The sequence below is a fragment of the Phyllopteryx taeniolatus genome, chromosome 1 (genome assembly GCF_024500385.1).
Source record: "Phyllopteryx taeniolatus isolate TA_2022b chromosome 1, UOR_Ptae_1.2, whole genome shotgun sequence".
NCBI lineage: Eukaryota > Metazoa > Chordata > Actinopteri > Syngnathiformes > Syngnathidae > Phyllopteryx > Phyllopteryx taeniolatus.
The window spans coordinates 27,289,928-27,317,696 of record NC_084502.1 but is presented as its reverse complement, the minus strand read 5'-3'; the positions used below and the strand labels follow the sequence as shown (position 1 = coordinate 27,317,696).

Genomic DNA, 27,769 nt, shown 5'->3' with positions numbered 1-27,769 from the left:
ACATACAGTAATGAAATAGTATGACAATTCAACATATATTTTGCAAGCAGCGCTTCATCTAGATTTGAATATTTTATTGGACAATCAAATATTTGATTGGAAAAAAAACAACGTTACACATTCCCCCCTGACCCAACCCATTCAAAATTTGACAAAAATACACTTCCCATCAAAAAAAAAAAACAATAACAAAGTCCCTTCCAAATGCTAATTGAAATAAGCCCCTTTTTCCTAAAAACAATTGTTTTTTTAAATTTAAAAAAAAAAATCCCATTCAACATGCAAATAAAAAAAACATATTCTCACAAGCTTCAAGCCTAGCTTTTGATTTTTGCTAAACCCTTTCAGGCAATTGGCTCTTCATATTCAACTCTACTTACATGAAAGCTGCTCGTTTTAGTCAGTATTATGCTAAAATATATAGAAAATATACCCCCCCCCCCCCACACACACACACCTACAACTATATACAAGTTCCTTATTAAGCTACCTGCCTGTAGTGTTAGTTTTCTATGTTATCTCACTGAAGCTGGGGTGTGTTTTATTTCGTATGGAACAACATCTAAAAGGGAGGACAGAACACCAGTTATTAAAAGCGCCGCTGTGACTTACTGTGACAGGTATGTGTCATTTAAAACACACTTTTAAAAAGAAAATATTTTGTGCGGTTTACATAGATTAGCTAAAGAAGCGCATTCAGGGGAAAATGAAGACATGCACCATTCAAAAGTTACATTGAGTGTAAATGTATATTACCTTAGTGAGACAATGTGGAATCAGTTGCTTCTGCTCTAAAGGCTGTTGTTCTCTTAGCTTTTTTTTAAATAGATCATCACCATTTGAGTTACTCAATGACAGGAAACATGCAACATGACTGGGACTCCAGCAATGCAGCAAAAGTGGAATGTATGACCTTCCCCTTCTCTACAATGTCAGATCTTTTTTTTTTTTTTTTGCTAACATGTATTATCCTGTGAAGCCTGCAATAAAAATCCCCAGGCTGTTACGCAACCATTCTGTCTCTGTCAGGACAAGACCCAGGAAGTGAAATCCAAATCTGATCAATAAAAGGCTTTTGAAATCTCCATATGTGACGGTCATTATATCTGAAAACACAATCAACCCCACTCAACCATTACACTTATTTTGGATACAGCGTGGTACCAGAGAACACTTATCAAGATTGAATATAGTAAGAAAGAAGAACAAGAAATCTGCTATCTGGGGCGGCATGACTCAGGTGGTGGAGTGGTTGTCTCCCAACTTGCAGGTTGTGGGTTCGACCCCCAGCCATTGTGACACTGTTGAGGTGTCCTTGAGCAAGATATTGAACCCCCAGTTACTCCTGATGCTGCATCGTCAGTAGATGAATGAGGAGACAGTGTTGAAGCGCTTTGAAGTACAACCCCAATTCCAATGAAGATGGGATGTTGTGTTAAACATAAATAAAACAGAATAGACTGATTTGCAAATCATGTTCAACCTATATTTAATTGAACACACTACAAAGACAAGATATTTAATGTTCAAACTGATAAACTTTATTGTTTTAACAAATAATCATTAACTTAGAATTTTATGGCTGCAACACATTCCAAAAAAGCTGGGACACGGTCAAGTTTACCACTGTGTTACATCACCATCCATCCATCCATTCTCTACCGCTTATCCGGGTCGGGTCGCGGGGGCAGTAGCTTCAGCAGGGACGCCCAGACTACCCTCTCCCCAGCCACTTCATCCAGCTCTTCCGGGGGGATCCCGAGGCGTAACAAGGTGTTACATCACCTTTTCTTTTAACAACATTCAATAAACGTTTGGGAACTGAGGACACTTAATTGTTGAAGCTTTGTAGGTGGAATTCTTTCCCATTCTTGTTTGATGTACAGCTTCAGCTGTTCAACAGTCCGGGGTCTCTGTTGTCGTATTTTACGCTTCATGATGCGCCACACATTTTCAATGGGAGACAGGTCTGGACTGCAGGCAGGTCCGTCTCGTACCCGCACTCTTTTACTACGGAGCCACACAGTTGTAACACGTGAAGAATGTGGTTTGTCATTGTCTTGCTGAAATAAGCAGGGGCGTCCATGAAAAAAACGTTGCTTTGCATCAGTCCATCTTAGATGAGCTCAGGCCCAGAGAAGCCGGCGGCGTTTATGGGTCTTATTTACAAATGGCTTTTGCTTTGCAGAGTAGAGTTTCAAGTTGCACTGTAGTGCCGAACTGAATTTACTGACATTGGTTTTCTGAAGGGTTCCTGAGCCCATGTGGTGATATCCTTTACACATTGATGTCAGTTTTTGATGCAGTGCCGCCTGAGGGATCGAAGGTCATGAGCATTCGATGTTGGTTTTCGGCCTTGCCTCTTACATGCAGTGATTTCTCCAGATTCTCTGAACCTTTTGACGATATTATGGACCGTAGATGATGAAATCCCCGAATTCCTTGCAATTGTACGTTGAGGAACATTGTCCTTAAACTGTTTGACTATTTTCTCATGCACTTGTTCACAAAGAGGTGAACCTCACCCCATGGTTGCTTGTGAATGACAGCAGCTCAGGGAAGCTCCTTTTATACCCAATCATGGCACCCACCTGTTCCCAATTAGCCTGTTCACCTGTGGGATGTTCCAAACAGGTGTTTGATGAGCATTCCTCAACTGTCTCAGTCTTTTTTGCCACCTGTCCCAGCTTTGGAACGTGTTGCAGCCATAAAATTCTAAGTTAATGATTATTTGCTAAAAACAATAAAGTTAATCAGTTTGAACATTAAATATCTTGTCTTTGTAATGTATTCAATTAAATATAGGTTGCACATGATTTGAAAATCATTGTATTGTGTTTATATTTATGTTTAACACAACATCCCAACTTCATTGGAATTGGGGTTGTACTTTGAAGGTAGAAAAGCACTATACAAGTGATAGGCCCGTTTACAATGCAAATGTCATTAACTGTAATTAAATATCAAAATGTCAATATAAAATGTATATATCCATCCATCCATTATCTGAGCCACTTATCCCCACAAGGGTCGCGGGCGTGCTGGAGCCTATCCCGGCTATCATCGGGCAGGAGGCGGGGTACACCCTGAACTGGTTGCCAGCCAATCGCAGGGCACACATAAACAAACAACCATTTACACTCACATTCACACCTAGGGGCAATTTAGAGTCTTCAATTAACCTACCATGCATGTTTTGGGAATGTGGGAGGAAACCGGAGTGCCCGGAGAAAACCCACACATGCACGGGGAGAACATGCAAACTCCACATAGGCGGGGCCGGGGATTGAACCCCGGACCTCAGAACTGTGAGCCAGACGCCTAATGCATTATTATTATTATTATTATAGTTGTTGTTGTTGTTGTTGCTACTATTACATATGTATTTGTGTGTGTGTGTGTGTATGAATTTAAATCTATCACTCGTAGATAGATAGATAGATAGATAGATAGATAGATAGATAGATAGATAGATAGATAGATAGATAGATAGATAGATAGATAGATAGATAGATAGATACCATTCGTACCATTGCACTACAGGATGGTAGTATAGTAACATATGTATATTGTATGCATACACTCATAGTTACATGTTAATCTAAATTTTTCGTTTGAGACAAATATTTATCTTGAGTTGTACTACTGCATACTAAGAAAATGTAATTTTCCGGCCAGACTTCAAGGGGTCACACGCTTATTTATAAAGTTTCTTTTATCTTGAAAAAGTCCAGGGTGCGAGCGGAAAACACATTTCGTTAACATTTATTTTGAAAGTGTGCAACCGGAAAAGGTATATCGCTGTTTGTGTGTTCTCAAGGCTGCGAAATAAATCATCACAAAGCTCTTCAGGTGAAAAAAAACAACGCATTATTACCTATTGTGATTAGTAGTCTTTGTATAAATGTTGAATATTAACTTGACGAAGTGCGTATGTAGCCTGACAAGCACTGTTGCTTACGTGCTTTGTTATGGTTACATGACAATTAGCTGTTAGGATCGTACACTCTTTTTCAGCTCTAAGCATTGGTAATCTGAAGAAAACATGACGAAGGAATGAGGTTACGTCTTAATAATATATATATATTTGTGTTTGTTATCTGGACCAATGGTCTTAGCGTTTTGAGGATGATGGATTTGCTTATGTATTTACAAGCTACAGCTGCTAAAGTTAGCTTCATTAGCTTCTGCACTAGAAGTGGACGTCAACGTCATTTAAATTGTTTTGATTAATTCTGATGGTGTATGTGACACCATTTAGTCGACGCGTGACACTTGACTTGGATTTTGTTTTGGCTTTTTTTTCTTCTTCAATGCAATGTAAAATCATGTGACATAGACCAGGATGCGGTGTTGGCACAGGATGTTGAGCCATAGACCATCCATCTTGATGCATCTATCAATTTTCTCTAGTGTTTTTTCCTCATTGGGTAGGAAATCAGCTGGAGCCTTTCCAAGCTGACTTTGGGCACACCCTGAACTGGTCGCTACTCGCCAGTCAGTCGCAGGGCATATATAGACAAACAACCATTCACACTCACGTTCACACTTGTGGACAAAAGACAGTCCTCATCAGTGACGCTAACATGCATGTTTTTTGGAATGTGGAACGGAAGAAGAACGTGAAAACTTGACACAGGAACGTGAAAACTTGACACAGGAAGCTGAGATTCAAACCCAGAATCTCACAACAGTGAGGCAGTCGACGGTTCAAATCTTTCCTCCAGCCTTCCTGTGTTGTTTGCACCTTCTTCCTTGCACGGGTTTGCTCCAATTACCCGGCTTCCTTCCACATTTCAAAATCATGCACGTTAGAGTCGTTGATGAATCACATAGGTGTGATTTGTTAATTTGATTGTGAACGTTTGTTTGTTATACTTGTATGTCTCCTGCATTTGGCTGATGACCGGTCAATGGTGTATTTTCTCGGATAGGCTGCAGCTCACCTGCGTCCCTTAATGAGGATAAGTAGTGTAGAAAATGGATGGATGAATGTCGTGAAGCAATTCAGTCAAACTGCACTACTTGACTGCAACCGAGCAGAGGAGCTGTTGATTCACTCTCAATTATTTTATGGCAAAGAGAAGAACAATATGACATCAGCTAGGGAACTTGATCTCTAGCCACACCTCTGAGTAGAATGATTCTGTTCAATACAACGTGCATCAAAGCAGGAATTTTCCCATATACCAAAATTAATAATAATCAGTTATTGTGTTATTGTTATTTTTCTCCATAATTGATGAGCGTGTTCATGAACATCATCCATCCCACTTTAAACCACAACAATAAGGAACCAAAAAGCATGTTTTAAACAAACGTGGATCAATTCCAGGAAGACACAAAGCAAAACCAACAGGAACCTGCTGCTACAGCAGGAAAAAAATACAAATGTCCTCCATTGTATTGGTCTGTGCACTAACAGTAATAATCTCTCTTTGGCTGTGGGGGTGTGAGTAACCAACCACATAGATGCACTTGTATGTGGTTGGTCAGCAGCAGTGACGTGGCCCATACCTGCTGGTTAGTAACAGCATTTATTTAAAGCAACGTTGTGTCAACCAGCATTACGCCACACATTGGAGGGTGAGCAGTGTGTTAATGGGGGTTGGGAGATAACTGTGTGTTGGCAGGATGCCGTTGGATGTTAATATGTCACAAGAGTAGATTCAAGTTGGAATTGGCGTATTGTTTTGGACAAGATCCTCTCATCGACCACTTCAATAGGTGTTCCTGCACAATCTAACAATTCTAATGAGATCCAGTACAATTGCTGTATCCAAATTTCTACCTTTACACAGACATAATCCTGTATATTATTGTAGTTGTAGTTGACATTGTTTAAAAACTGTACTGTATCTTATTAAGAGGTATGGTTTCTGTAATATTTTGATTACCTTCTCTACTACATTAGAGGGGCAAAATATTAAAAACAGCTCTCGGTAAGACAAGGCAATACAAGATTATCTGTATAGCATCATTCATACACCAGGCAAGTCTGTATTTCCTTAGAAACAAGTCAGGCAAAGAGATAATCAAACTCAAGATTGAATCGCACATAAAAGCAGGATAAATGAAAAGATAAAATGATCTTGATATGTTGTTACTGCATTGATTCATAAGTATGTATCTTACAGACAACACGTGTTTCTTCCAGGACTCCATCTGCATTTAGTGTGTGTTTGAGTGTGCGTGTCTTGAGTTGTTGTCTGAGTGCTTGCGTGCTGCGCCATCCTGCAGTGTGCAATGTCTTCGGAGCTGCTTGTGGATTTGGGCGAGGACCAGACGACAGCACAGCTGGGCCACCTGAAGCTGACCACATTAGAGGACCAGCAGTGGCCGCCGGATGAGTCAACTCTCAGAAAGTCCGGTGAGTGGGGCCAATACGATGCTTTACAGATGTTCACCCAAAGTTGCCCTGAGGAAACATTCATAGAACGTGAAGATAGTTGTAAGACGTTAGTAAAAGTTTTGCTTTTTCGTTTATGCTTTAATCTCTCTTCATAGTTGCTTCCAACTGATAACACACACACTCCCCTCTAAAAGAATAGGTCTCAGTGGTACAGTGTGGCCAAGTCCTTTAATTAGTTATAGACTAACATCAAAGGGTTTGACGTCGAAAAGTGAATATGAGACACGAGATCAACATTCCAGCTTTTATTTCCAGGTATTTACATCTGGAACTGATACACAAGAAGATTTTTGTTTGAACCCACCTGTTTTTCATGTGAGTATTGGAACAGGTGACTGACAGTTGTTTTGTTGCCCATTCCATCGAGCAATCGTGAACCACCCCCCTGAAAGAAAAAATATTATTATTTATTTATTTATTTATTTAATTAGTTAATTAATTAATTAATTCTCATTTATGAGGGATTGACTTTTATCCTTAACTGCTTACGTTGGTACTGAGTGTATAGTATAAATGCATTGTGGAGAATGTGAGTTAAAATGAATGAATGGATGAACTGTCTTACTTATTTTCTGTATATATATCTGTCAATGCTAATTTATATTATTGTAGGTAAAGGGTATGAGCACAGTAGAAGCTTGAACATAACGCTTTTCCTCCCCCCACCCCTTAAAAATCTTTTAATTTTTAATTTTTATTTTTTTTACACAACACTCAATCTCTGCTTAGCCATGTGTCAAAAAAGTGTCAGCTTCAACGTCATGACAAGCACTGAAACGCACACAGCGTCACTGACTTGCTGAAAAACACGATATACTACATTCTAACTAGCGATTGCAGTGTTACAGTATGTTCTAAGTTAGAAGTAGTGATTTTAGGGTACAATACATTGGCTAGTAAGTAAAAAACAAAATGTAAATGTGTTACCTTACGTACGCCACAGAGCTCATTCAGCTTGCGTGTGAATGTTGTCTATTCCGAGCTGGTGTTAGGCCACCTACGCGTTTGCAGTAATTGCATACCACTTCATTTTTGTCCTATTTTTTGGTTTAAAGTGACCTCAAACTTTGGACATCCTCTGTCTACAGCAGCTTATTCCAACAGTGGAATAACAATTCCCAACCATAGATATGAAGACTAGAGGTGCGTTAAGAAATTAAATCTAATACCCTAACTCGACGCTGAGAGTGCATATTCCAACAGCGCTCTGAGTTTCCAAATGATGCAGAGTGTAGCAGAGAGCGCTTGGAGGATATTTTCGAACGCACCGTAGATATGCCAACACACTGTAGCAGCCGGCGGCTGTAACCATCATACCTACCTGGCAGCCATGTTGGGGAGGTCATGACGTTGCGTCCTAAGCGGCTAACCGACGTGCCTATGTGGTGGCCATGTTGGGAAGGTTATGATGTTGTGTGCGACATTACAGCAAGTAATGTCCGTGTGGAAAACAGATGTGGCGCGCGCGTTGACGGCAGAAGCCTTATAAGAGCTTTCTGTGACTGTTTTAAGGACTGATGAGATAAAGATGAACTGTTCTCAAACTGATGAAAGGATCTGCTCATGATCCCTAGCACCCAAGCTCATCTGTCAAACTCAATAGAGGTAATGTAATGACTCAGATTTGAACGGCTTCTTGTGCTAACTAGTCGTTATTAGGGTAACACTTGATGGCAGCATCAAAATAAACTGAAGTCTACAGAAACATTTTGTCTGCCCATTTAAAGGAAGATGCTGCCAAAGGCTTGGGAGATCCTTCATGAGGCAGAACGATCATGACCGAAAGCACACTGCCAAAACAACAAAGGTGTTCATCCGAGCAAGGACTTTTAGCTTTTAGACTGTCCAAGCCAACCTCCAGAAGTAAAACCCTATTGAGCATCAATTTTTACCTACTAAAGAGGAGGCTGAAGGGAGTATACCCCCAAAACAAACAATAAAAGGTGCCCGAGGTGCCAATGGCTCACAGGCTTGATGCAGTTATTGGAAGCAAAACATTTTCTAGTACTTGAGTCTTATTCACTTCAGTTGTTAGGTCCAACTGTTCCAGTAGTTTTGCTCACCTAAAATTGTGGGGTTTTTTTCATTTCAAATAATGCTCATCAATAAGTTGTGTATCTGATCCAGATATAAATACCTGGAAATAAAAGCTGAACTGCTGATCTCCTGCCTCATGCTCATCATTTGAGTCTACAGCAAAAATAACTGAATTGGTCTCACTGTTCCAATAATTTTGGAGATAAGGGTATATCCGAATGTCACACAAGGGAAACTACTGTAAAAACGGTACTATATTTACTGTTTTCTAAGTGTTAAGTTTATTTGACTAATTTAACATCAGAAATGTTAATCACATAATTGCATTTATCAAGTATCAATACACTTTGATGAGATCCTTTGATTGATGACTGAATGCTTACATACAATGTAAAACTCTGTAGACACTTTGAGACAAAGGCTGGTACCCCAAAAAGAAATCTGGTGTATGCGGTCAAGTGTAGTGAGGAATGCGAAGATACATTGGGGAAACCAAGAAACCACTGAGGTGACGCATGTCACAACACAGACGGGCAAACTCTTCAGGTCAAGACTCAGCTTTCTACTTGCACCTCTAAGAGAAACTACTGTTTTAAGGAGAATAATGTGCATATTCTGAACAGAGAAGACAGATGGTTTGAAAGAGGAGAGAGAGAGAGGCCATCTACGTGAAGGTGGAAAGACCATCTCTTAACAGAGGTGGTGGCTTACCACTTATCTCCCACTTCCAAAACCGTCATTTCGTCCATTCTATAGAAACTCAATAATTCTGCCTCCAACAAATAACACTTTAACAGGCAGCTCCACTATCACTTTACATTTGAATTGAATATTTGAGTGAGTTTCTACCTAACGACTCTTTTTGACTGGCCACTCTACTGGTGTTTTTTTACATTCCAAAAGAATTATACCATACGCGATAGTAGTAGTTGAGTTTTCCACACCAACTCAGGCTTGTCTGTCCTAACTAAGCCTCGTTGCATGTACTGATGAAGCCTACTCGGATGATAGGCAAAATGTCTTCTAAGACAACCACACCAGTCCAGTTGCGATCAATTCAGTGCCCTGGGAATTAAATGACCTGGATGAGTGAGAATATTCACAGGCATGAAACTCTTATCGACACATGGGCTTACATTTAACATCTTTGTGGCAGTTTTGTTGCTCTTTAAGCAATGGATATCTGAACACAAACTCTTCCAGAACACATCTACAGTGGTGTGAAAAAGTGTTTGCCCCCTTCCCGATTTCTCATGTTTTTTTGCATGTTTCACACTTAAATCTTTCCCATCATCAAACAAATTTAAACATTAGTCAAAAACAACACAAGTAAACACAATGCAGTTTTTATTATTAAGGGAGAAGAAAAATCTAAACCTACATGGCCCTGTTTGAAAAAGTTAACACATAACTGTAACTGTGGTTTATCATACCTGAGTTCAATTTTTCTAGCCACGCCCAGGCCTGATACAGGTACACCTAATCTCAATTGAGAAATCACTTAAATAGGACCTGCCTGACAAAGTGAAGTAGACCAAAAGATCCTCAAAATCTAGAGATCATGCTGATCTAAATAAATTCAGGAACAAATGCGAAATAAACTAATTGAGATTTGTCAGTGTGGAAAAGGTTATGAAGCCATTTCTAAATTGACTTACTTATTAAGGTTTGTGTGTGCATGCATGCGTGCGTGCGTGCGTATGATAGAAATTCCCCCCAGATATATAATGAGCTATTATAATGAGCGTAAATTATTCACAGATTTTTGCTATTCATGGGGAATAGGGACTGATCACATCCATTGTACAGTCTGTCTGTCTTATACTGCCCCCAGATGGCCAAGGCACACCACCAGAATGAGCAACACAAATGAAGGCGAAAGTATGGCAAATTTCAGTAAGGAAAGATAATTTGAGATAAGAGTGTTTTGAGTTATGAGCGTGGTCCACAAACAAATTAAGCTCGTACCTCAACGCAGCACTGTATCGGGTTGATGTTGCCTCTATACGCCACCAATATGTATACAAAATACTTTAAAAGAACTTATTTTTAACTAGTGATGGGACTCGTTTAAAATAATTTCATTGATTAGAAGCTGTGTAATTCAATAATAAGACTTATTTAATACAATTTTGACAAGCTATGTTTTTCAATTCAAATTGAATTCAAAGTGCCATTTTCTGATTATTTCAAGATGCATTTTGGGCGGACTATATTTACAAGTCTAACTCATATATTGAGGTTTGCTATATTCAAGCTTTTAAAGGACTTTTTGTCAACTCAATCACAATGTATCGTTTGAGCATCATCATTACAATGCAAGTGTGCACAATAGTCACATTGCAGGGTCCTGTGCAATGTTGGTGTATTGCTATGCCGTCAATCAACTGATAATATCAACTAATATTTATAAGTGACCTGCAGAGGAACCTGGTTGGACATACTAATAAGATTAGCACCAATGTTAACAAATTTCTTCGACAACCACCCAAAGTAAGGAATATGATGTATACCGGCGATGACCTCACCAACATTTCTGAAAGGGAGAGCTACTCCTTGGCTACTGAGGGCGGCCCGTTTGATACATACTTCTTAAATAAAAAATATTTGCTCAAATACTGTTTAATTATATTATTTAATTATATTCACCTGTGTGAAGACACTGATCATGTTAATGATTTCTCACAATAATTACCAACAATTTAACAGATAATAACAATAAGGAAGAATTGATTGTTTACATTTTCAAATGATCACTTCTGCAACATTCCTAAGGAAATCACAATGTCACATCACTAGGGACTGCATTGGTTTTTAAAGTATTATTTTTGTGTGTAACTGATGTTTGATTTGCATATGTTAAGTAAATCAATCAAATGACTCACCGTTTGAGGACACATGCCATGGTTGCGTGACGGAGAATTACTGTTGGCAGCCTGTTTCATGCGTCATGCTTCCGTAAAAAACTGAACAAACAAGATGCCTGACAGACATAATGGAGAGGGAACCGAAGGTGTTTACAGAGTGAAACTGTCACCTAGTGACATTTTATTGGTATTACTGGAATTGATAAGCACATCAGTATGTAAAGCACACCTGGGACCCCAATGAGGATAACCTGTGTAAAAACATGGATGATTATGCTGTACTGTATTTACATTATACCACTATTTAATCGCTGACAGTTTCCGCACGAACCCCTAACTCGTATTAGTTGGCGTTTTACAAGTGTGACACAATGTAGGTAAAATAATAGGCTAAAAGTTAGGCTACATAAAATACGTCATCTTTGGTTCCAGGAAGCACGGAAATGTCGCCGGACGATACGAAATATAAAAGCAAAGGCTTGGGTGAAAACAACTTTTTTATGAAAAAAAAAGTTATATCAACTTGAATTAATGAGCCTGGTCACGGAACAAATTATACTTGTAAGTAATGGTACCAGTGTACTGTAAACCCATTTAAAAAAAGAATGAAAAATCTGCGATATAGTGGAGGAATGCTGTATAATGCAGATATTTAATTGTGTATGTGTGTGTTTGTATCAGAGACCGATATCTCTCAGCGGTTTGATGCCAGTTCTCCCCACCTGCCCTGGGAGCATCCCTTCTATGACATCGCCCGGCATCAAATCATCGAAGTCGCCGGTCAGTGGGTCATCTGGTCGCTTCTGGCAGTTGGCGGCTATCTTTTGCAGACCTCATCCCCTTGCCTGTCCTGACTTCTTTTCTGTTTTCTTGTAGGTGACGACAACTTTGGCAGAAAAGTTATTGTGTTTAACGCCTGCCGGATGCCCCCCCAGCACCAACTGGACCATCACAAGCTGCTGATGTGAGTCAGTTTTAGCTATGAGTCTTACTGATAGGGCTGAAATTTAGACATAGAAATGTCAAGTTTAACCTTTGTTTCAAGAGAGTCCAAAACTATTGTGACAAAAATCATGTCGAGTCAAGTTATTAAACTCACTCGTCACTTTTTTGAAAAATTGTTGCTAGAATGCTGAGAAAAGTTGCGAAGTTGGACAACACTGACTGTGTTTGTAAACTAGCTCCTCTCTGTTCACAGCCATGCTGTTAGTGGAAGCAGTGCACGTCAACTAGTGACAATAGTGAATTTAATTCAACTAGTGAGATTAAAATGGATAGATGGGTGGATGAATTTGGTTAAATTCCTTTCAATTAAACAGGTCATAATAGTTGGGTTGAAATGTTAAAAAATGAGATGCACATGATAGTTATGTTTAATTGGGGTGGGGATTCTGAGGGGGTCCTTGAAAATATTACTCTGCTTTAAAGGGTCCCTGGACGCAAAACGTTTGAGAACCACTGTCTCAGATCAAAGCATTTGAGCACAACTGGCTGGTTGTGTTATTAGGAGTCCCCCTTGTATTCTATGCAAGACACGCCCCACTGCAGCATAATTGGCTCCTGCGTCATGAGAAGGGCAGACTATGCAGATGTAATGAGATGACTATCCCAAACATGTATCACATTTGTACGAAATAAAAACAGAGAAGTTTGTTATAGTTAGGTTTCGGGCTACGATTGGGATTAAAGCTCGCCTTGCATTTCACTATGAAATGCTACCACATTTTCGCCATTTGTCTTTTTTCTCTCGCTCATCTCAATTAGCATCGCATTTTGCAACCTCTGTCTTGGTGCTTTTCATTCGAACACTTTACTTCCATGTCCACGCATCAGTGACCTAAGCGCATTGTCATATACGCCGCTGCCGTCTTCGCAACCGTCCCTGGCGGTAAACCTGATTTGCAGTTTTACTTTTCAATGTGTTTTTTGATGCGCAAAATGCTAATTTTTACCCGGCAACTGCGATGTGAGACCGCTTAATTTGAGCCATGCACACATACAGTTAAGCCATGTTGCGCATCAGAGGACGCACCTTCACAAAGCTTTTTGCGTCCCTCATCATTTTCGTGTGTTGACACAAAATCTGATCCCGCATGTTAGTCAGAAATTTGCTAGCTTTCTTGCGCTTACTATCACAAAGAAAAGCGACAATTTAACGTTTGCACTGACATACTCTCTTGAGTGCATTCCCCTGACTTAACCGTCTCACAATATGTAGAAGTAGACTATGTACTCGTAGATTGGTTTTTAGTGTATTCCTGTAAATAAATTAGTGAAAAATGTTAAAATGGCCCTTGCATCCTATATTTTTTCTGTGCAGCCCGTTGAAGAAAAGGTCTGGACAATAGCTAATGAGTTTGGGGTTGCTGAGGCCAAAGTATAGAATGTTGGTTCCTTTTTTTTAAATTATATTTTACAGTGACTTTCAGACCAAGGACCATTTGTCCCTGTCAAAGCAAGAGCAATAATTAGTTTTTTTGGTCAGCGGTCCTCCTTTCCCCTAACCACGTTGGTGGTTCCGCTTGGTCTTTTAGGTATCTGAAAGGAACCTTGGACCAGTATGTTGAAAGTGACTACACCCTGATCTACTTCCATCACGGGCTGACCAACGAGAACAAGCCATCACTCAGCTGGCTGCGGGATGCTTACAGGGAGTTTGACAGGAAGTGAGTTTGCATCCGTGAACAAGCAATGACCAGATTTTGCTTCTTGAGTCACACTTGTTTGGCTGATTATTTTAAGAGTGGTTTGTTGTTTTTCTTTGCCAGGTATAAGAAGAATATCAAAGCCTTGTATATTGTCCATCCCACCATGTTCATCAAGACCCTGCTGATCCTGTTCAAACCCATCATCAGGTACTATGTTGTATGGCCCATAGAGATTTGCTGTGTAGAGAACAGAGGTCACAGGTTATTTGGCTCACATTAAAATTATGTACGGTATGTTAGCAACAATACTTGTGATCTTAGCAGGGGCCAAAATTGTCGTTTGAAGCAGACAAAAAAAAAAAAAAAAAAAAGCATGATTAAAATATATTGCAGCCTATCATTGGGAATTTTGTTGTTACAATTATTTCTCATCTTTTGAGTGTAGTTTTAAGTTTGGGAGGAAACTCAACTACGTGAGCTATCTGAGTGAGCTGGAGAACGTGGTCAAGTGTGAGCAGCTCATCATTCCAGCCCGTGTCAAAGAGTAAGAAGTTCTCATTCACGCACGCGATTGAAAAAGTGGTATTACCGGTGTGATTTGATTAACCTGGCAACCACGAATCGCCTTAACACCAAGCTTCAATGGGTGCACGTGTGCAGATACGACAACAAGTTGAGAGCCTCTCTGAAGCCAACCTCCCAGCCTCCTATGTCCCCTCTTCGGAGTCCACCTCTCCCCAACCAGGTCTTTGCAGTTCCCCTTGAATTGTAAGTCACCTCTTGTATTTCATGTGAAACACCACTAATGAGTGTCAAAAGCATTAGAGTTAATAGTGTATTTGTCTGTCTTTCAGGTTAAGAAAGAGGAGTCCAGATGGAGATGCTGTTCCTGTAGTAATGAGAGACACTATAAGTTTCCTGTCAGAGCAAGGTGACTTAAACACAACCCAAAGCTAAGTGGTAAAGTCACATCCATAAATATTGGGAAATCAACATAATTCTAATCTGTTTTTACTTTAAACACCACCACAATGGATTTTAAATGAAACAAGCAAGATGTGCTTTTACTGCAGACCTTCAGCTTTTATTTGAGAGTATTTACTTCCAAATTAGGAGAATTGTGTAGGAATTACAACAGTTTATGTGTGCCTCCCATGTTTTTAATGGGAACTTTGGCTGCTCAGCTATTCCTTGGCCATGTGTGTGTTATTCCCTCATTATCCTATTTATCCCAGAGTAGCAAAAGGTCTCGAGTTCATTTTAAGTGCACTATTTGCATTTGGAATCTCTTGCTGTCAGCTCTCAATTTGACGCCCAAAGAGCTGTCAGTGTCACTATCAGTGAAGTAAGCTGAACAATCAAACAACCCTATCAGAGAGAGAGAGAGCAAAAATATTAGGATTGGCCAAATCAACTGTTTGGAACATTCCTAAGAAGAAAGAACCCAATTGGTAACCTCTGTAACACAAAAAGACCCGCAAGACCACGGAAAGCAACTGTGGTAGATGACCGTAGAGTTCTTTCCCTGGTGAAGAAAAAAACATTCTTATAAATCGGCCAGATGAAGAACACTCCCCAGGTGTATGTGTGTCAAAGACAACAATCATGAGAAATGGTTCACCACAAGATGTAAACAATTGGTGAGTCTCAAAAACCGGAAAGCCAGATTTGAGTTTGCGGAACATCATCTAAAAAAGCCTTTACAGTTTTCTAACATCTTCCTATGGACAGATGATACAAAGATCCACTTGTACCAGAATGATGAAAAGAGAAACGAATGAAGAAAGAAAAGAACTGCTCGTGATCCAAAACATACCATCTCATTAGTGAAGCATGGTGGGTGTGGTTGCATGGGCAGGTGGGCATAATGGCTGCCAGTGGAACTGGTTCCCTTGTATTTATTGAAGATGTGACTGATGACAAAAGCACCAGGAAGTCTTCTGAAGTGTGACAGACAATATTATCTGCTCATAATTATCCAAATGCTTCAGAACTCACTGCACGGTGCTTCACAGTGCAGATGGACCCACAGCATACTGCGAAAGCAACCAAGTAGTTTTTTTAAGGCAAAGAAGTGGAATGTGATGCAATGTTATGCCAAGTCAATCACCTGACTTGAATCCAACTGCACATGTATTTATCACTTGCTGAAGATAAAACGGAAGGGAAAATGCCCAAAGAACAAGCAGGAACAGAAGACAACTACAGTGAAGGCCTGGCAGAGCATCACCAGGGATGAAATCCAGCATCTGGTGATGTCTATGCATTCCAGAATTGACTGCAAAGGATTTGCAATCAAGTATTAAAAAGTGAAAGATTATTCAATTGTCCCATTACCTTTGGTCCCTTAAAAAGTGGGAGGCATATACTGTACACAGACTGTTGTAATTCCTACACCGTTCACCTGATTTGGATGTAAATACCCTTAAATTGAAGCCAAGAGTCTGCACTTAAAGGAACTCTTGTTCATTTCATTTCAAATACATTATTGCAGTGTTTAGAGCCAAAAATATGAAAATAGTGGTAATGTCCCAATATATATGGACCTGAGTGGATCTTGAAACCGTTTTGTTTTGGTCTAAACTTTGTCAGGTCTGGAGATTGAAGGAATCTTCCGACGTTCTGCCAATGTGACTTTGGTGAAGGAGGTCCAGCTCAGATATAACTCAGGTAGGAAGATTGACAGATTTACGTAAAATGTTTTTGTTTTTTTATGGTAGAGTGCTCATCTCTCTGCTTGAACTGTGTAGCATTTGCAGTTGTTTACTGGCCAAACTCAATGTCTGCGTTTATATGTTATGATTGGTGTATTATGACCTCTGCTAATAATCTGATACATTCGCATGAGCAAAGAATTTTAGATTTATTTATACATAAGAGCGGTGACCCAGTAGGGGAGCGCCATGACAGTCTGCCATCTTCTACAACCCCAATTCCAATGAAGTTGGGAAGTTGTGTTAAACATAAATAAAAACTGAATACAATTATTTGCAAATCATGTTCAACCTATATTTAATTGAATGCACTACAAAGACAAGATATTTAATGTTCAAACTGATAAACTTTATTGTTTTTAGCAAATAATCATTAACTTAGAATTTCATGGCTGCAACACGTTCCAAAAAAGCTGGGACAGGGTCATGTTTACCATTGTGTTACATCACCTTTTCTTTTAACAACATTCAATAAACATTTGGGAACTGAGGACACTTAATTGTTGAAGCTTTGTAGGTGGAATTCTTTCCCATTCTTGGTTGATGTACAGCTTCAGCTGTTCAACAGTCCAGGGCCTCCGTTGTCGTATTGTACACTTCATAATGCGCCACACATTTTGACATTTTGGGAGACAGGTCTGGACTGCAGGCAGGCCAGTCTAGTACCCGCACTCTTTTACTACGAAGCCACGCTGTTGTAACATGTGCAGAATGTGGTTTGGCATTGTCTTGCTGAAATAAGCAGGGGCGTCCATGAAAAAGACGTTGCTTGGATGGCAGCATATGTTTCTTCAAAACCTGTATGTACCTTTCAGTATTAATGGTGCCTTCACAGATGTGTAAGTTACCCATGCCATTGGCACTAACGCACCCCCATACCATCATAAATGCTGGCTTTTAAACTTTGCCTCCATAACAGTCCGGATGGTTCTTTTCCTCTTTGGCCCAGAGGACACGACATACACAATTTCCAAAAACAATTTGAAATGTGGACTCGTTGGACCACAGAACACTTTTCCACTTTGCATCAGTCCATCTTAGATGAGCTCGGGCCCAGAGAAGCCGGCGGCGTTTCTGGGTGTGGTTGATGAATGGCTTTTGCTTTGCATAGTAGAGTTTCAAGTTGCACTTACGGATGTAACTGCATTTACTGACACTTTTTTTTTTATGATATTATGGACTGTAGATGATGAAATCCCTAAATTCCTTGCAATTGTACGTTGAGGAACATTGCACTTAAACTGTTCGACTATTTTCTCATGCAGTTGTTCACAAAGAGGTGAACCCCGCCCCATCTTTGCTTGCTGAGCAATTCAGGGAAGCTCCTTTTATACCCAATCATGGCACCCACCTGTTCCCAATTAGCCTGTTCACCTGTGTGATGTTCCAAACAGGTGTTTGATGAGCATCCCTCAACTGTCTCAGTCTTTTTTGCCACCTGTCCCAGCTTTTTTGGAACGTGTTGCAGCCATAAAATTCTAAGTTAATGATTATTTGCTAAAAACAATAAAGTTTATCAGTTTGAACATTAAATATCTTGTCTTTGTAGTGTATTCAATTAAATATAGGTTGAACATCCTTTACAAATCATTGTATTCTGTTTTTATTTATGTTTAACACAACGTCCCAACTTCATTGGAATTGGGGTTGAATTTGAAATCAAAAGATTTATTATAAATACCATACATACAACATTTACGCATTAACCTTTCTCTCACAGGGCTGAGTGTAGGTTACTGTATGAACACATTTGTTGGGCGTTATAAAAATACATGGTATTTACCTTGGGGGTAATCAGAGTCAGCCACATGTGAGAGTAGCGTCGCCCATGATCGCACCGACTCTCTCCTCGAACGTGGTGAGGCCCTCCGCGCCGATTCTTCCCCCTGTTTTAGCCACCCTTTAGCAGTGGGCAGCTTTCCGCTTCACATCCACCTTAATGTCTGACCACTTATTTTTTAATTCAGCGTGTGTGCGCTATTCTACCTCCACAGCATTGACAGCCCCACACACGCTATCCCATTCACTCCTCTTTCACTTGTTGTTAACGCCAGAGGACAGCGTGCCAAAGAGGATTTTCCTGCGCACCTCCATTTCATTGAGAAACTTCACATTCAAAAAAAAAAAAAAACATTCTTCATTACCTTGCTCATTTTCTTTTTTTCTGCTCATGCAGAGATTGGGATCTCAGGTGCAGGGTTCATTTAAATATGATTTGCATATTTAAATGTGGGCGTGGACAGGTAGGAGTTGGCTACTCAATTCTACGTTGATTGGGATGTACGAAGGAAAAGTGCTTGGATTCATGCGTACGCACAAATTCATACATCTGGATATTTTTGTGCTCACGACGTTTTCTGGATTTGAGCGTACGCCATGTTTCAGTAGGAAATCCATGCAAGTCTTTGTACATGAGGCCCCTGGTTTCTGGCTTTGCGGTCTCGTTTTTCTTTGTAAAATCCCATCTGGTTCATGCTTTTCAACATGTTTTTAATGTTATAATACGCAGCCATTGTACATCCTGCTTAGTATGCTATTGCAGCCGCCTCAACCCACAATGCAAAGCGGTTTCCAAGCTTTATTTCATTCGGTTTTGTTAGACAGTGTTGTTTACCATAGGCAGCAGACCACAGTACGGCCAATGGTCCCGTGTTAACCGGTGTTCCAGCAAATTTTCCTATCTTTCCTAGTTTTTGTTTTTTTTATATATACGATAGCTCCTGTTGTGGCGGCACGGTGGACGACTGGTTAGAGCGTCAGTCTCACAGTTCTGAGGACCCGGCTTCAATCCCCGGCCCCGCCTGTGTGGAGTTTGCATGTTCTCCCCGTGCCGTGTGGGTTTTCTCCGGGCACTCCGGTTTCCTCCTACATCCCAAAAACATGCATTAATTGGAGACTCTAAATTGCCCGTAGGCATGACTGTGAGTGCGAATGGTTGTTTGTTTCTATGTGCCCTGCGATTGGCTGGCAACCACTTCAGGGTGTACCCCGCCTCCTGCCCGATGACAGCTGGGATAGGCTCCAGCACGCCCGCGACCCTAGTGAGGAGAAGCGGCTCAGAAAATGGATGGATGGATGGAGCTCCTGTTGTTGAAATACGTGTTTGGAAAACTGAGGTGCTAGAGTGCACTGTTCTTTTGGATGCAGTACACAATTGCAACGCTAGAAGTCCAATAACAGAACACCACTCTGGTTCTGATCGGGGGGGCCGTTCCTCCCAATCACGCCCTTCCAGTTCTCACTGTCATTGCCCACGTGAGCATTGAAGTCCCCCAGCAGAACGATGGAGTCCCCAGCAGGAGCGCTCTCCAACACCCCCTCCAAGGACTCCAAAAAGGGTGGGTACTCTGAACTGCTGTTTGGTGCAAAGGCAAAAGCAACAGTCAGGACCCGTCCCCCCCACCCGAAGGCGGCGGGAGGCTACCCTCTCGTCCACCGGGGTGAACCCCAACATACAGGCGCCGAGCCGGGGAGCAATAAGTATACCCACACCTGCTCGCCGCCTCTCACCGTGGGCAACTCCAGAGTGGAAGAGAGTCCAACCCCTCTCGAGAGGACTGGTACCAGAGCCCAAGCTGTGCGTGTAGGCGAGTCCGACTATATCTAGTCGGAACTTCTCGACCTTACACACCAGCTCGGGCTCCTTCCCTGTCAGAGAGGTGACATTCCACGTCCCTTGAGCCAGCTTCTGTAGCGGATCGGATCGCCAAGGTCCCCGCCTCCGGCCACCGCCCAGCTCGCATTGCACCCGACCCCTATGGCCCCTCTCACAGGTGGTGAGTCCATGGGAAGGGGGACCTACGTTACACTTTCGCCCCATGGGTGCAGGCTCGGCCACCAGGCGCTCGCCTTCGAGCCCCACGTCCAGGCCTGGCTCCAGAGGGGGGCCCCGGTGACCCACGTCCGGGCAAGGGAAACCTGAGTCCATTTTTTTGTCGTCATCCTAAGGGGTCTTTGAGCCGTGCTTTGTCTGGTCCCTCACCTAGGACCTGTTTGCCATGGGTGACCCTGCCAGGGGCATAAAGCCCCAGACAACTTAGCTCCTAGGATCATTGGGACACACAAACCCCTCCACCACGATAAGGTGACGGCTCAAGGAGGGGGTTCATCTCAATACTTTGTTATATAGCCTTTGTTGGCAATAACAGGGGTCAAACGTTTTCTGTAAGTCTTCGCAAGGTTTTCACAAACTGTTGCTGGTGTTTTGGCCCATTCGTCCATGCGGATCTCCTCTAGAGCAATGATGTTTTGGGGCTGTCGATGGGCAACACAGACTTTCAAATCCTCCAAAGATTTTCTATGGTGTTGAGATCTGGAGACTGGCGAGGCCACTCCTTCGTTGCCCGGGTGGTGTGTTTGGGATCATTGTCATGCTGAAAGACCCAGCCACGTCTTCAATGCCCTTGCTTTACACGGATCAGTCCCTCGATCGAGGGAGATTATCAGTGGTCTTGGATGCCTTCCATTTTCTAATAATTGCTCCCACAGTTGATTTCTTCACACCAAGCTGCTTACCTATTGCAGATTCAGTCTTCCCAGCCTGGTGCAGGTATACAATTGTGTTTCTGGTTTCCTTTGACAGCTCTTTGGTCTTGGCCATAGTGGAGTTTGGAGTGTGACAGTATAAAAGACACCTGTTTTGGACAGGTGTCTTTTATACTGATGAGTTCAAACAGATGCCATTAATACAGGTAACGAGTGGAGGACAGAGGTTTAGTTTCCCTTCAATGTGTTTTGCCTTTGTTGCAGGAGAAGCAGTGAACTTCCGAGACATGGAAGATGTCCACTTGGCGGCAGTCATCTTGAAGACGTTCCTTAGAGAACTGCCCGAGCCACTGCTGACCTACCAGCTCTACAATGACATTGTCAATTTTGCCTGTGGGTTTGCCATGAACAGTTAAAAATGTTGCCGTTTAGGTCTGTCGAGTTGTAACTAAAACAAACTGTGGTTTGTGTTTTGGTCAAGCTGTGTCCAGTGACAGTCAGGTGACCGTCATGAAGACACTGGTGGAGTCACTGCCAGAGGAGAACTACGCCACACTCAGATACCTAATCACATTTCTGGCCCAGGTAGAGTTGTACTGCTAAATATCATTCTCTGCACTGTAACCTTTACAGGCAAACTTTATTTGACCTCTAAACCTTTGAATGTCCAACTGTTCAATGCTTGCTGTTCACTAACAAGGGGCTGATTGGCAAAATTCACAACAGGTGTTTGAGCCATGAATGGAACCGGTGAAAATTTCAAGGACATCCACTTCCAGGCCTTTCTGTGACTCTACCAGTCTCTCTGTATCTCTGGTGCAATCTGCTAATGACACTGAATGAACAGCACAATGAAAAAGAGTGTGTAAAGACCCACTAAAGAGGCCAAAAAAATGTCTTGTAAATTTGACACACCACAGAGGTTTTTTTTAAAGGCCTACCAAATTTGAATGAATAAAAAAATAATAATAACCACCATACGTGTAAAATAGGGCTCTGAGATCAGCCGACCTGCAGGACTGTGTGGGACCATACCGGAAACCAGCACAGATGAATAAATTTCAAGCAAGTTGAGTCAAATCATTACAGTGAACCCTCGCTAGTTACAAGGATAGGAACTGAGCCCTGCAACGAATAATGAAAAGCTGTTAGTTATTTCCCATAATCCTAAAAACATTATACTGTAATTGCCAATAGATGCCATAAGATGGTGGCAATAGACTACTGTTAATTATATGAAGCTCCTCAACTCACTTCAACAGTTCCTTGACAAAATGCCACCAGATGGCACCAAAGCAATTCAGTTTTTTTTTCCTAGGCACAAAAACAGAATAGGTGAGTTTTTTAGAACTATAGTGGTGCCTTGAGATATGAGTTGAATTCGTTCCGTGACAATGTTCGGAACGTAAAAATCTTTGAAATGAATGGAAATACTGTTAATCCCTTCCAGCGTCCCCCCCAAATAATTTAATGTTTTTATCCTCTTTGCAGAGGATAAAGAATATGTGCCTTTCAGTATTTTTATATTCTCTCTCTACATGTGATGCTCCATCATTTATGTTGTTTAAAGGGTTGTAAGACCGCGACAGCGATGCTATTCGTTAGCCCATTTATGGCATTTTCCATCATTTGTTAGGATTAACCTAAACTGACTTACCAAAGGCAAATCTATGCCGCTGTTCTAAATACATAAGTTGTAAATCTCTTTGTTTAATGTTTAGTTTTAGAGTAAACTTCAACTGGGGGTGACAAAAAACAGCTTGACTCGTCTTTTGGGAAGAATTGTTTACTATCTGAAGCGACTTGAGTTCAGTGCCACCATACGGCCCTTGTATCTCAAACTTTTGCTTGCAAGTCAAAGCAAGAAATAGGCCGAATGACAGCTCGTATCTCGAAAAACTCACTGGTATCTCATGCGTGGCTTGACGTACTCTGGCGTAGTAACGGAAATCTGGCGTATTCTTTTATTTATTTAATGATTTATTGCTCCCCCACCCTATGTGTTTAAAACAATAAAAAAGGCTCATGTTATGTGGCGAGTGATTGTGGCAGATGGAGGTTTGTGTGCGCTTTAAAAACTGTCACAAAAATGTGATAAAGTTGGATTGTTATCTTCTGTTTCCGTCTCACCGCTACTGAGGGGGAGTTAGTTCACTTGGGGTTTTCCTCCAAGGGGGGAAAGTGGCGCTGCTTACTGCAGGCTGGGTGGACCGGCTGACCGGCTTTCACATGCGTTGAGCCGTGTAGCCACAGGCCTCGGACTCGATCGGTAAAAAGAAGCCTGCGGGCTGCGGGAGCCTGTCTATGCCTGGGCAGCCCACAGTGGCCAGCCGGGTCGCCGCTCGGCGCCAAAACGAAGCATATAACTGCAAGAAACGTGTGAAGTGTAGTGTAGCTAGCGGGGTAGTTAGCTGGCTAGCTGCCTTCTTAACCAAAGCACAAGCAAGTGATCCACCATACTGTCACAGTTTTGGGGCTGGCTGTCGCTGGCTAGCCACAGTGGCGTGGTCCAAGGCAAACCCAGTTGAACCGGGCCTTTCACATCCACATGAACTCCAGTATTGTACTTCAGTTTTGACAAACAAAGGGTGAGTACTGTATGTCATTTAGGCCAAATTTTTCCTGCTTTTTAAATGTCTCACAATTACCTGACAGCTTAAGTTACTGTACATGTACACTGTGTACTGTTTAAATAATCAGGTAATTTTTTTCCATCAGCTGGTTATCTCTTCATAAACTAGTTATTTATATGATAATAAATAGGTTATACCATCTGTATTCAGTGATTTCTCCCCCCCACTCCCATGGGGGGAGGGTGTTAAATTCTTGTCCACCTCCGCAATAAGTGAAATTTGTGAAATAGAAATACCCTATTTACTGTAAATACACCCAAGGCATGTTTTTGTTGCGTTTCTTTTGAAAGGCCTATAAAAACACCTAATTAATATTTTACCAGCTATCAGCAAGTTAAACTGTGACATAAATATAGTTCACCTGTCTTTGTGGGTTTTATAAAGATGGATGAAATTAGATGTCAGCGTTGTCTCTCTTTGAGTTCTAAACCTTGCATGTTGCCATCAGATCAAAAATTATGTTTTTGATCTTGAATCCAAATGTAATACCATAATCTTTGTAGCTTCCATCATGATGCAGTACTTGCTGAATGATGTAATGTGGGTGTGTGCGCGTGCATGTGTGTGCGTGTGTGTGTGTGTTGTAACAGGTAACAGCGAACAGTCACGTCAATAAGATGACCAACAGCAACCTGGCTGTGGTGTTTGGGCCAAACCTGCTCTGGGGGCGGGACAACGCCATGTCACTCAGCGCCATCGGCCCAATAAACAACTTCACCCAATGCCTGTTGGACCAGCAGCACTTGGTCTTTGCCTAAATACGGTCTCATTGTTGTCTGACTCGCCACTGGAGGCTACTCAACATTGATTGTGAGTGAGCCATCGAACAGCACTTAGACCAACACAGCCTTGTTCTAAAATGCACATTACAAATATAAAAAAAAAAAAAAACATCTCCTGGACAATTTGAATTCTGTCTTTTGTCACTCGCCATTCTGATTGGGCCCTTAGCAGTGTGGTTAGTGCTCAACCTTAAGTTGGAAGCTGTATACTAAGACAATGAGAGAACAACCTTGCAAATGTAAAATTTAATAACACAAGTCAACAACTCATTTGCAACTAAATAGATTTCCTTGAAAAAGACATTTCAGCTATAACTGCATGTGTACAATTATTGCCAAGTGGAATTGAATGGGAAATTTTTTTTTTACTTTTCAACACGTTGCTGTTGTTGGTCTCTGTTGTTACTGTCATGCAAAAAAAAAAAAAAAAAAAAAAGGAAAAGAAATCCCCATGAAAAAATAAGTAGTTTGTGTGAAAAGCCTCAGGTTCATTTTAAGTAATGGTACCAAATGTTGTGGACAATCTTGCTGTATTTAAAATTAAAAAAAAAAAAGGAAGAAAGAAGATTAGTTGTACTCTTGTATTAATTCCTAAAGTCTGTGCTTTGGGATTTGTCGCCCCTGTCATGCATGTGTCTGCTCTTGCTCTCTGAACCTTGTGATTCAATTGGATTCTGTGGTTGGAGTGTGGGTTCTGTTTGTACGTGTCCTGGCCTTTTGTTTCTTTGAGTGTGTGCCATGAAGTCCAAATGTGACGGTGTCCTTAATGACCTGCTTCTTCTATTCTGTCAGGAATCAAAAGCCTGAAAAAATAAAAACAGGGGAAGCTGCAGTTAAGTTTGGAAATCGTCTGCCCTTGTATACAGTCTTAAAGGGGGGAATCTCTTGTCAAAATCTGTCCCTTGTAGCCTTCCATAGTATAGTAAATTACTTGAAACACTATGATAAACCCTCAAGTTAGTTTCCTAAAATATTGTTAAATGCTAACATGAACCATATACTGTATTTCTTCTGTAAACCCCACTGAATTTATTGTTTTACTTTACCAAAGGGGTAATGTTAAGTGTAATTGTTGCAATGCTATATACTGTATCATTTGTAAGAGTGTGGGACTGTATGCACTACACTATATACAGTGCGTTGTGTGTGTCTTAATGAATTTAAAAACAAAATATGCCTGGGGCTGACATTATATAAACATTTAGCTAACAGGGTTCCTGTGAGTGGAGGGTTGAACCTCAAACAAGTGCCATTGAAGTTTCACACTTGCTGACCAATCGCATCTGTGTATGATCTAGTGATCGTTGTACTGTAATGAGTTGTCCTGGTGTTTTCTCTCTGGGGGAAAAGAAATATCTGGTTTCCAGGCAGATTTATTCAAGATTCTAAAATTTTATTTTTCATCCTTTTGATATGTAGTCCTAGATGTGTATGATGAAAAAATAATGTAATTTTGTGGCAGAATATTAAAGAAACCTGATGAAATATGAGGTTTGGCAATTTTTGCTGACGCTGAGGTTGTATTAGTTTTTAAAATACAATCAACAATTGTGCACACAGAAGTGGAAAAATTTGGAAGAATACCTCAGAAGAAGAAAATGCTATGCTACTGTTTACTATCGCGATATTGCAGATTTTTGTTAAACAAGCTTTTTTTTTTTTGTTAAAATATACCTACAATGCGTTTAAAGGATGTGGGAGTGATATTTTAACCTTTTAGTCGACTTTTCTGTTGCCCGGATTAATGACTATTTTGCGCACTATTTTAAATGAATGAGGATAAGCAGTATAGAAAATAGATTTATCCTCTTCTGGCCAATTGCATATTCATTTAAGAAGTGGAAGCTCCCTGAGCTGGTTGCAGAAAGACTTAGCAATGTGATGTGTGTCAGCAAAGTTCCAGGACTTCAAATCCTGTCACAGAATTTAAAATCCAAATGACAAGTTTTTCCCTTCAAAGTACTCCCCCTAAAGTTTCATGCACTTTCCAATCCCTGGATTCTTCCTGGATCCTCCGCAGCTCTGTTGTCACAGTCCTCCTGATGTCAACCATGAAAACGGATCCCCTTGATGAAACCATTTAAAACCTCCTCGCAGGTGAAAACATGGTGTGCTCCCTTTTATTCCACACATTAAAAATCACGACAGAGTCCGGCCCATTCTCTCTCGGGCCAATACGGAGACACTAATGCATGCTTTTATCACCAGTCAAATTGATTCATTTTATTGTCATTGATTATTATCTTTATGCAGTTTTTATTTTTGTAGGTCTGCTATTTGTTTTAAATCATTTTTGTTTTCATTATATATATAAATATATAATTTCAATTTACTCAGAGGGAGGCCTCCGCACACTGGGAGCTGTGATGGTCCACGGTCCTGCTTCAGTGACCCTCCATGACGGCCAGGAACTGTCAGATGCTCAGGGCATAGTAAAGCAGCCATACGAACTGAAGTAGATGCTGCAGGGTGTCTTTGCACATGTGCTGGTTGATCATCTGGCTCACATTTAAGGGGAAAACTTGGTAGTTCAGGTTTGAATCTGATACGTCACGTGACCGGCGGCACGGTGGCCGATGACAGCTGGGATAGGCTCCAGCATGCCCGCGACCCTAGTGAGGAGAAGCGGCTCAGAAAATGGATGGATGGATGGACGTCACGTGACCAAACCCGGAAAACAGGATAGGGGGCTTCCTGTGTATGCTGCGCTAACAAGCATGGCTACGAGTTGATGACATGATGTAGAACCCAAACTTGCTAAAATTAATAAATATTTATGGGTGGTGCTTTCGGACAAAAGTTACAGTATATCATGTATTTATTAAAAAAGAAAAACCATGACGTAAACACGAACGAAGCCGGAAGATCAGCTTAATATGATCTTTGGTAGCTCTGCGGTGACATCTTGCGTGAAAGAAATTTTTTTTTTTTTAGGTTTTTCTAACCTGCGAATTTATGCAAACAAACTGGAATTTGAATGCTTACAAAACTCAAATGGCTTTATAATTTACTTATTATTATTTATTTATTTATTTATTTATTTTGTACAAGTGACAAGAACTGATGCTAGTTCAAAACTGTGCCGTAAAAGCTAAATTATACAAATCTTAAAAATTACATACTATGTCACAGGTAGATCGGCCCGACACATAATTTAAATAGTGGTGCTTTGAGATACGAGCCGACATCCG

General features: G+C 41.0%; 1 protein-coding gene and 1 long non-coding RNA gene across 2 annotated transcripts; one reads left to right on the top strand and one right to left on the bottom strand.

Moving 5' to 3' along the window:
- Positions 1-599: 599 nt before the first annotated feature.
- On the top strand, positions 600-26,068 carry arhgap1 (Rho GTPase activating protein 1). The gene is made up of 13 exons (XM_061784944.1): positions 600-620; positions 6,158-6,370; positions 11,998-12,096; positions 12,193-12,280; positions 13,851-13,982; positions 14,085-14,171; positions 14,410-14,508; positions 14,625-14,732; positions 14,819-14,895; positions 16,557-16,634; positions 21,428-21,556; positions 21,645-21,748; positions 24,387-26,068. Exons 2-13 carry the CDS (start codon positions 6,247-6,249, stop codon positions 24,552-24,554), a joined length of 1,293 nt encoding a protein of 430 aa, XP_061640928.1. The 5' UTR covers positions 600-620; positions 6,158-6,246; the 3' UTR covers positions 24,555-26,068.
- On the bottom strand, positions 6,291-7,472 carry LOC133483559 (uncharacterized). Its single transcript, XR_009790144.1, has 3 exons — positions 7,340-7,472; positions 6,717-6,797; positions 6,291-6,418 (listed from the first exon to the last, which is right to left on the bottom strand). It is a non-coding gene; the product is annotated as an uncharacterized LOC133483559 (long non-coding RNA).
- Positions 26,069-27,769: the final 1,701 nt, after the last annotated feature.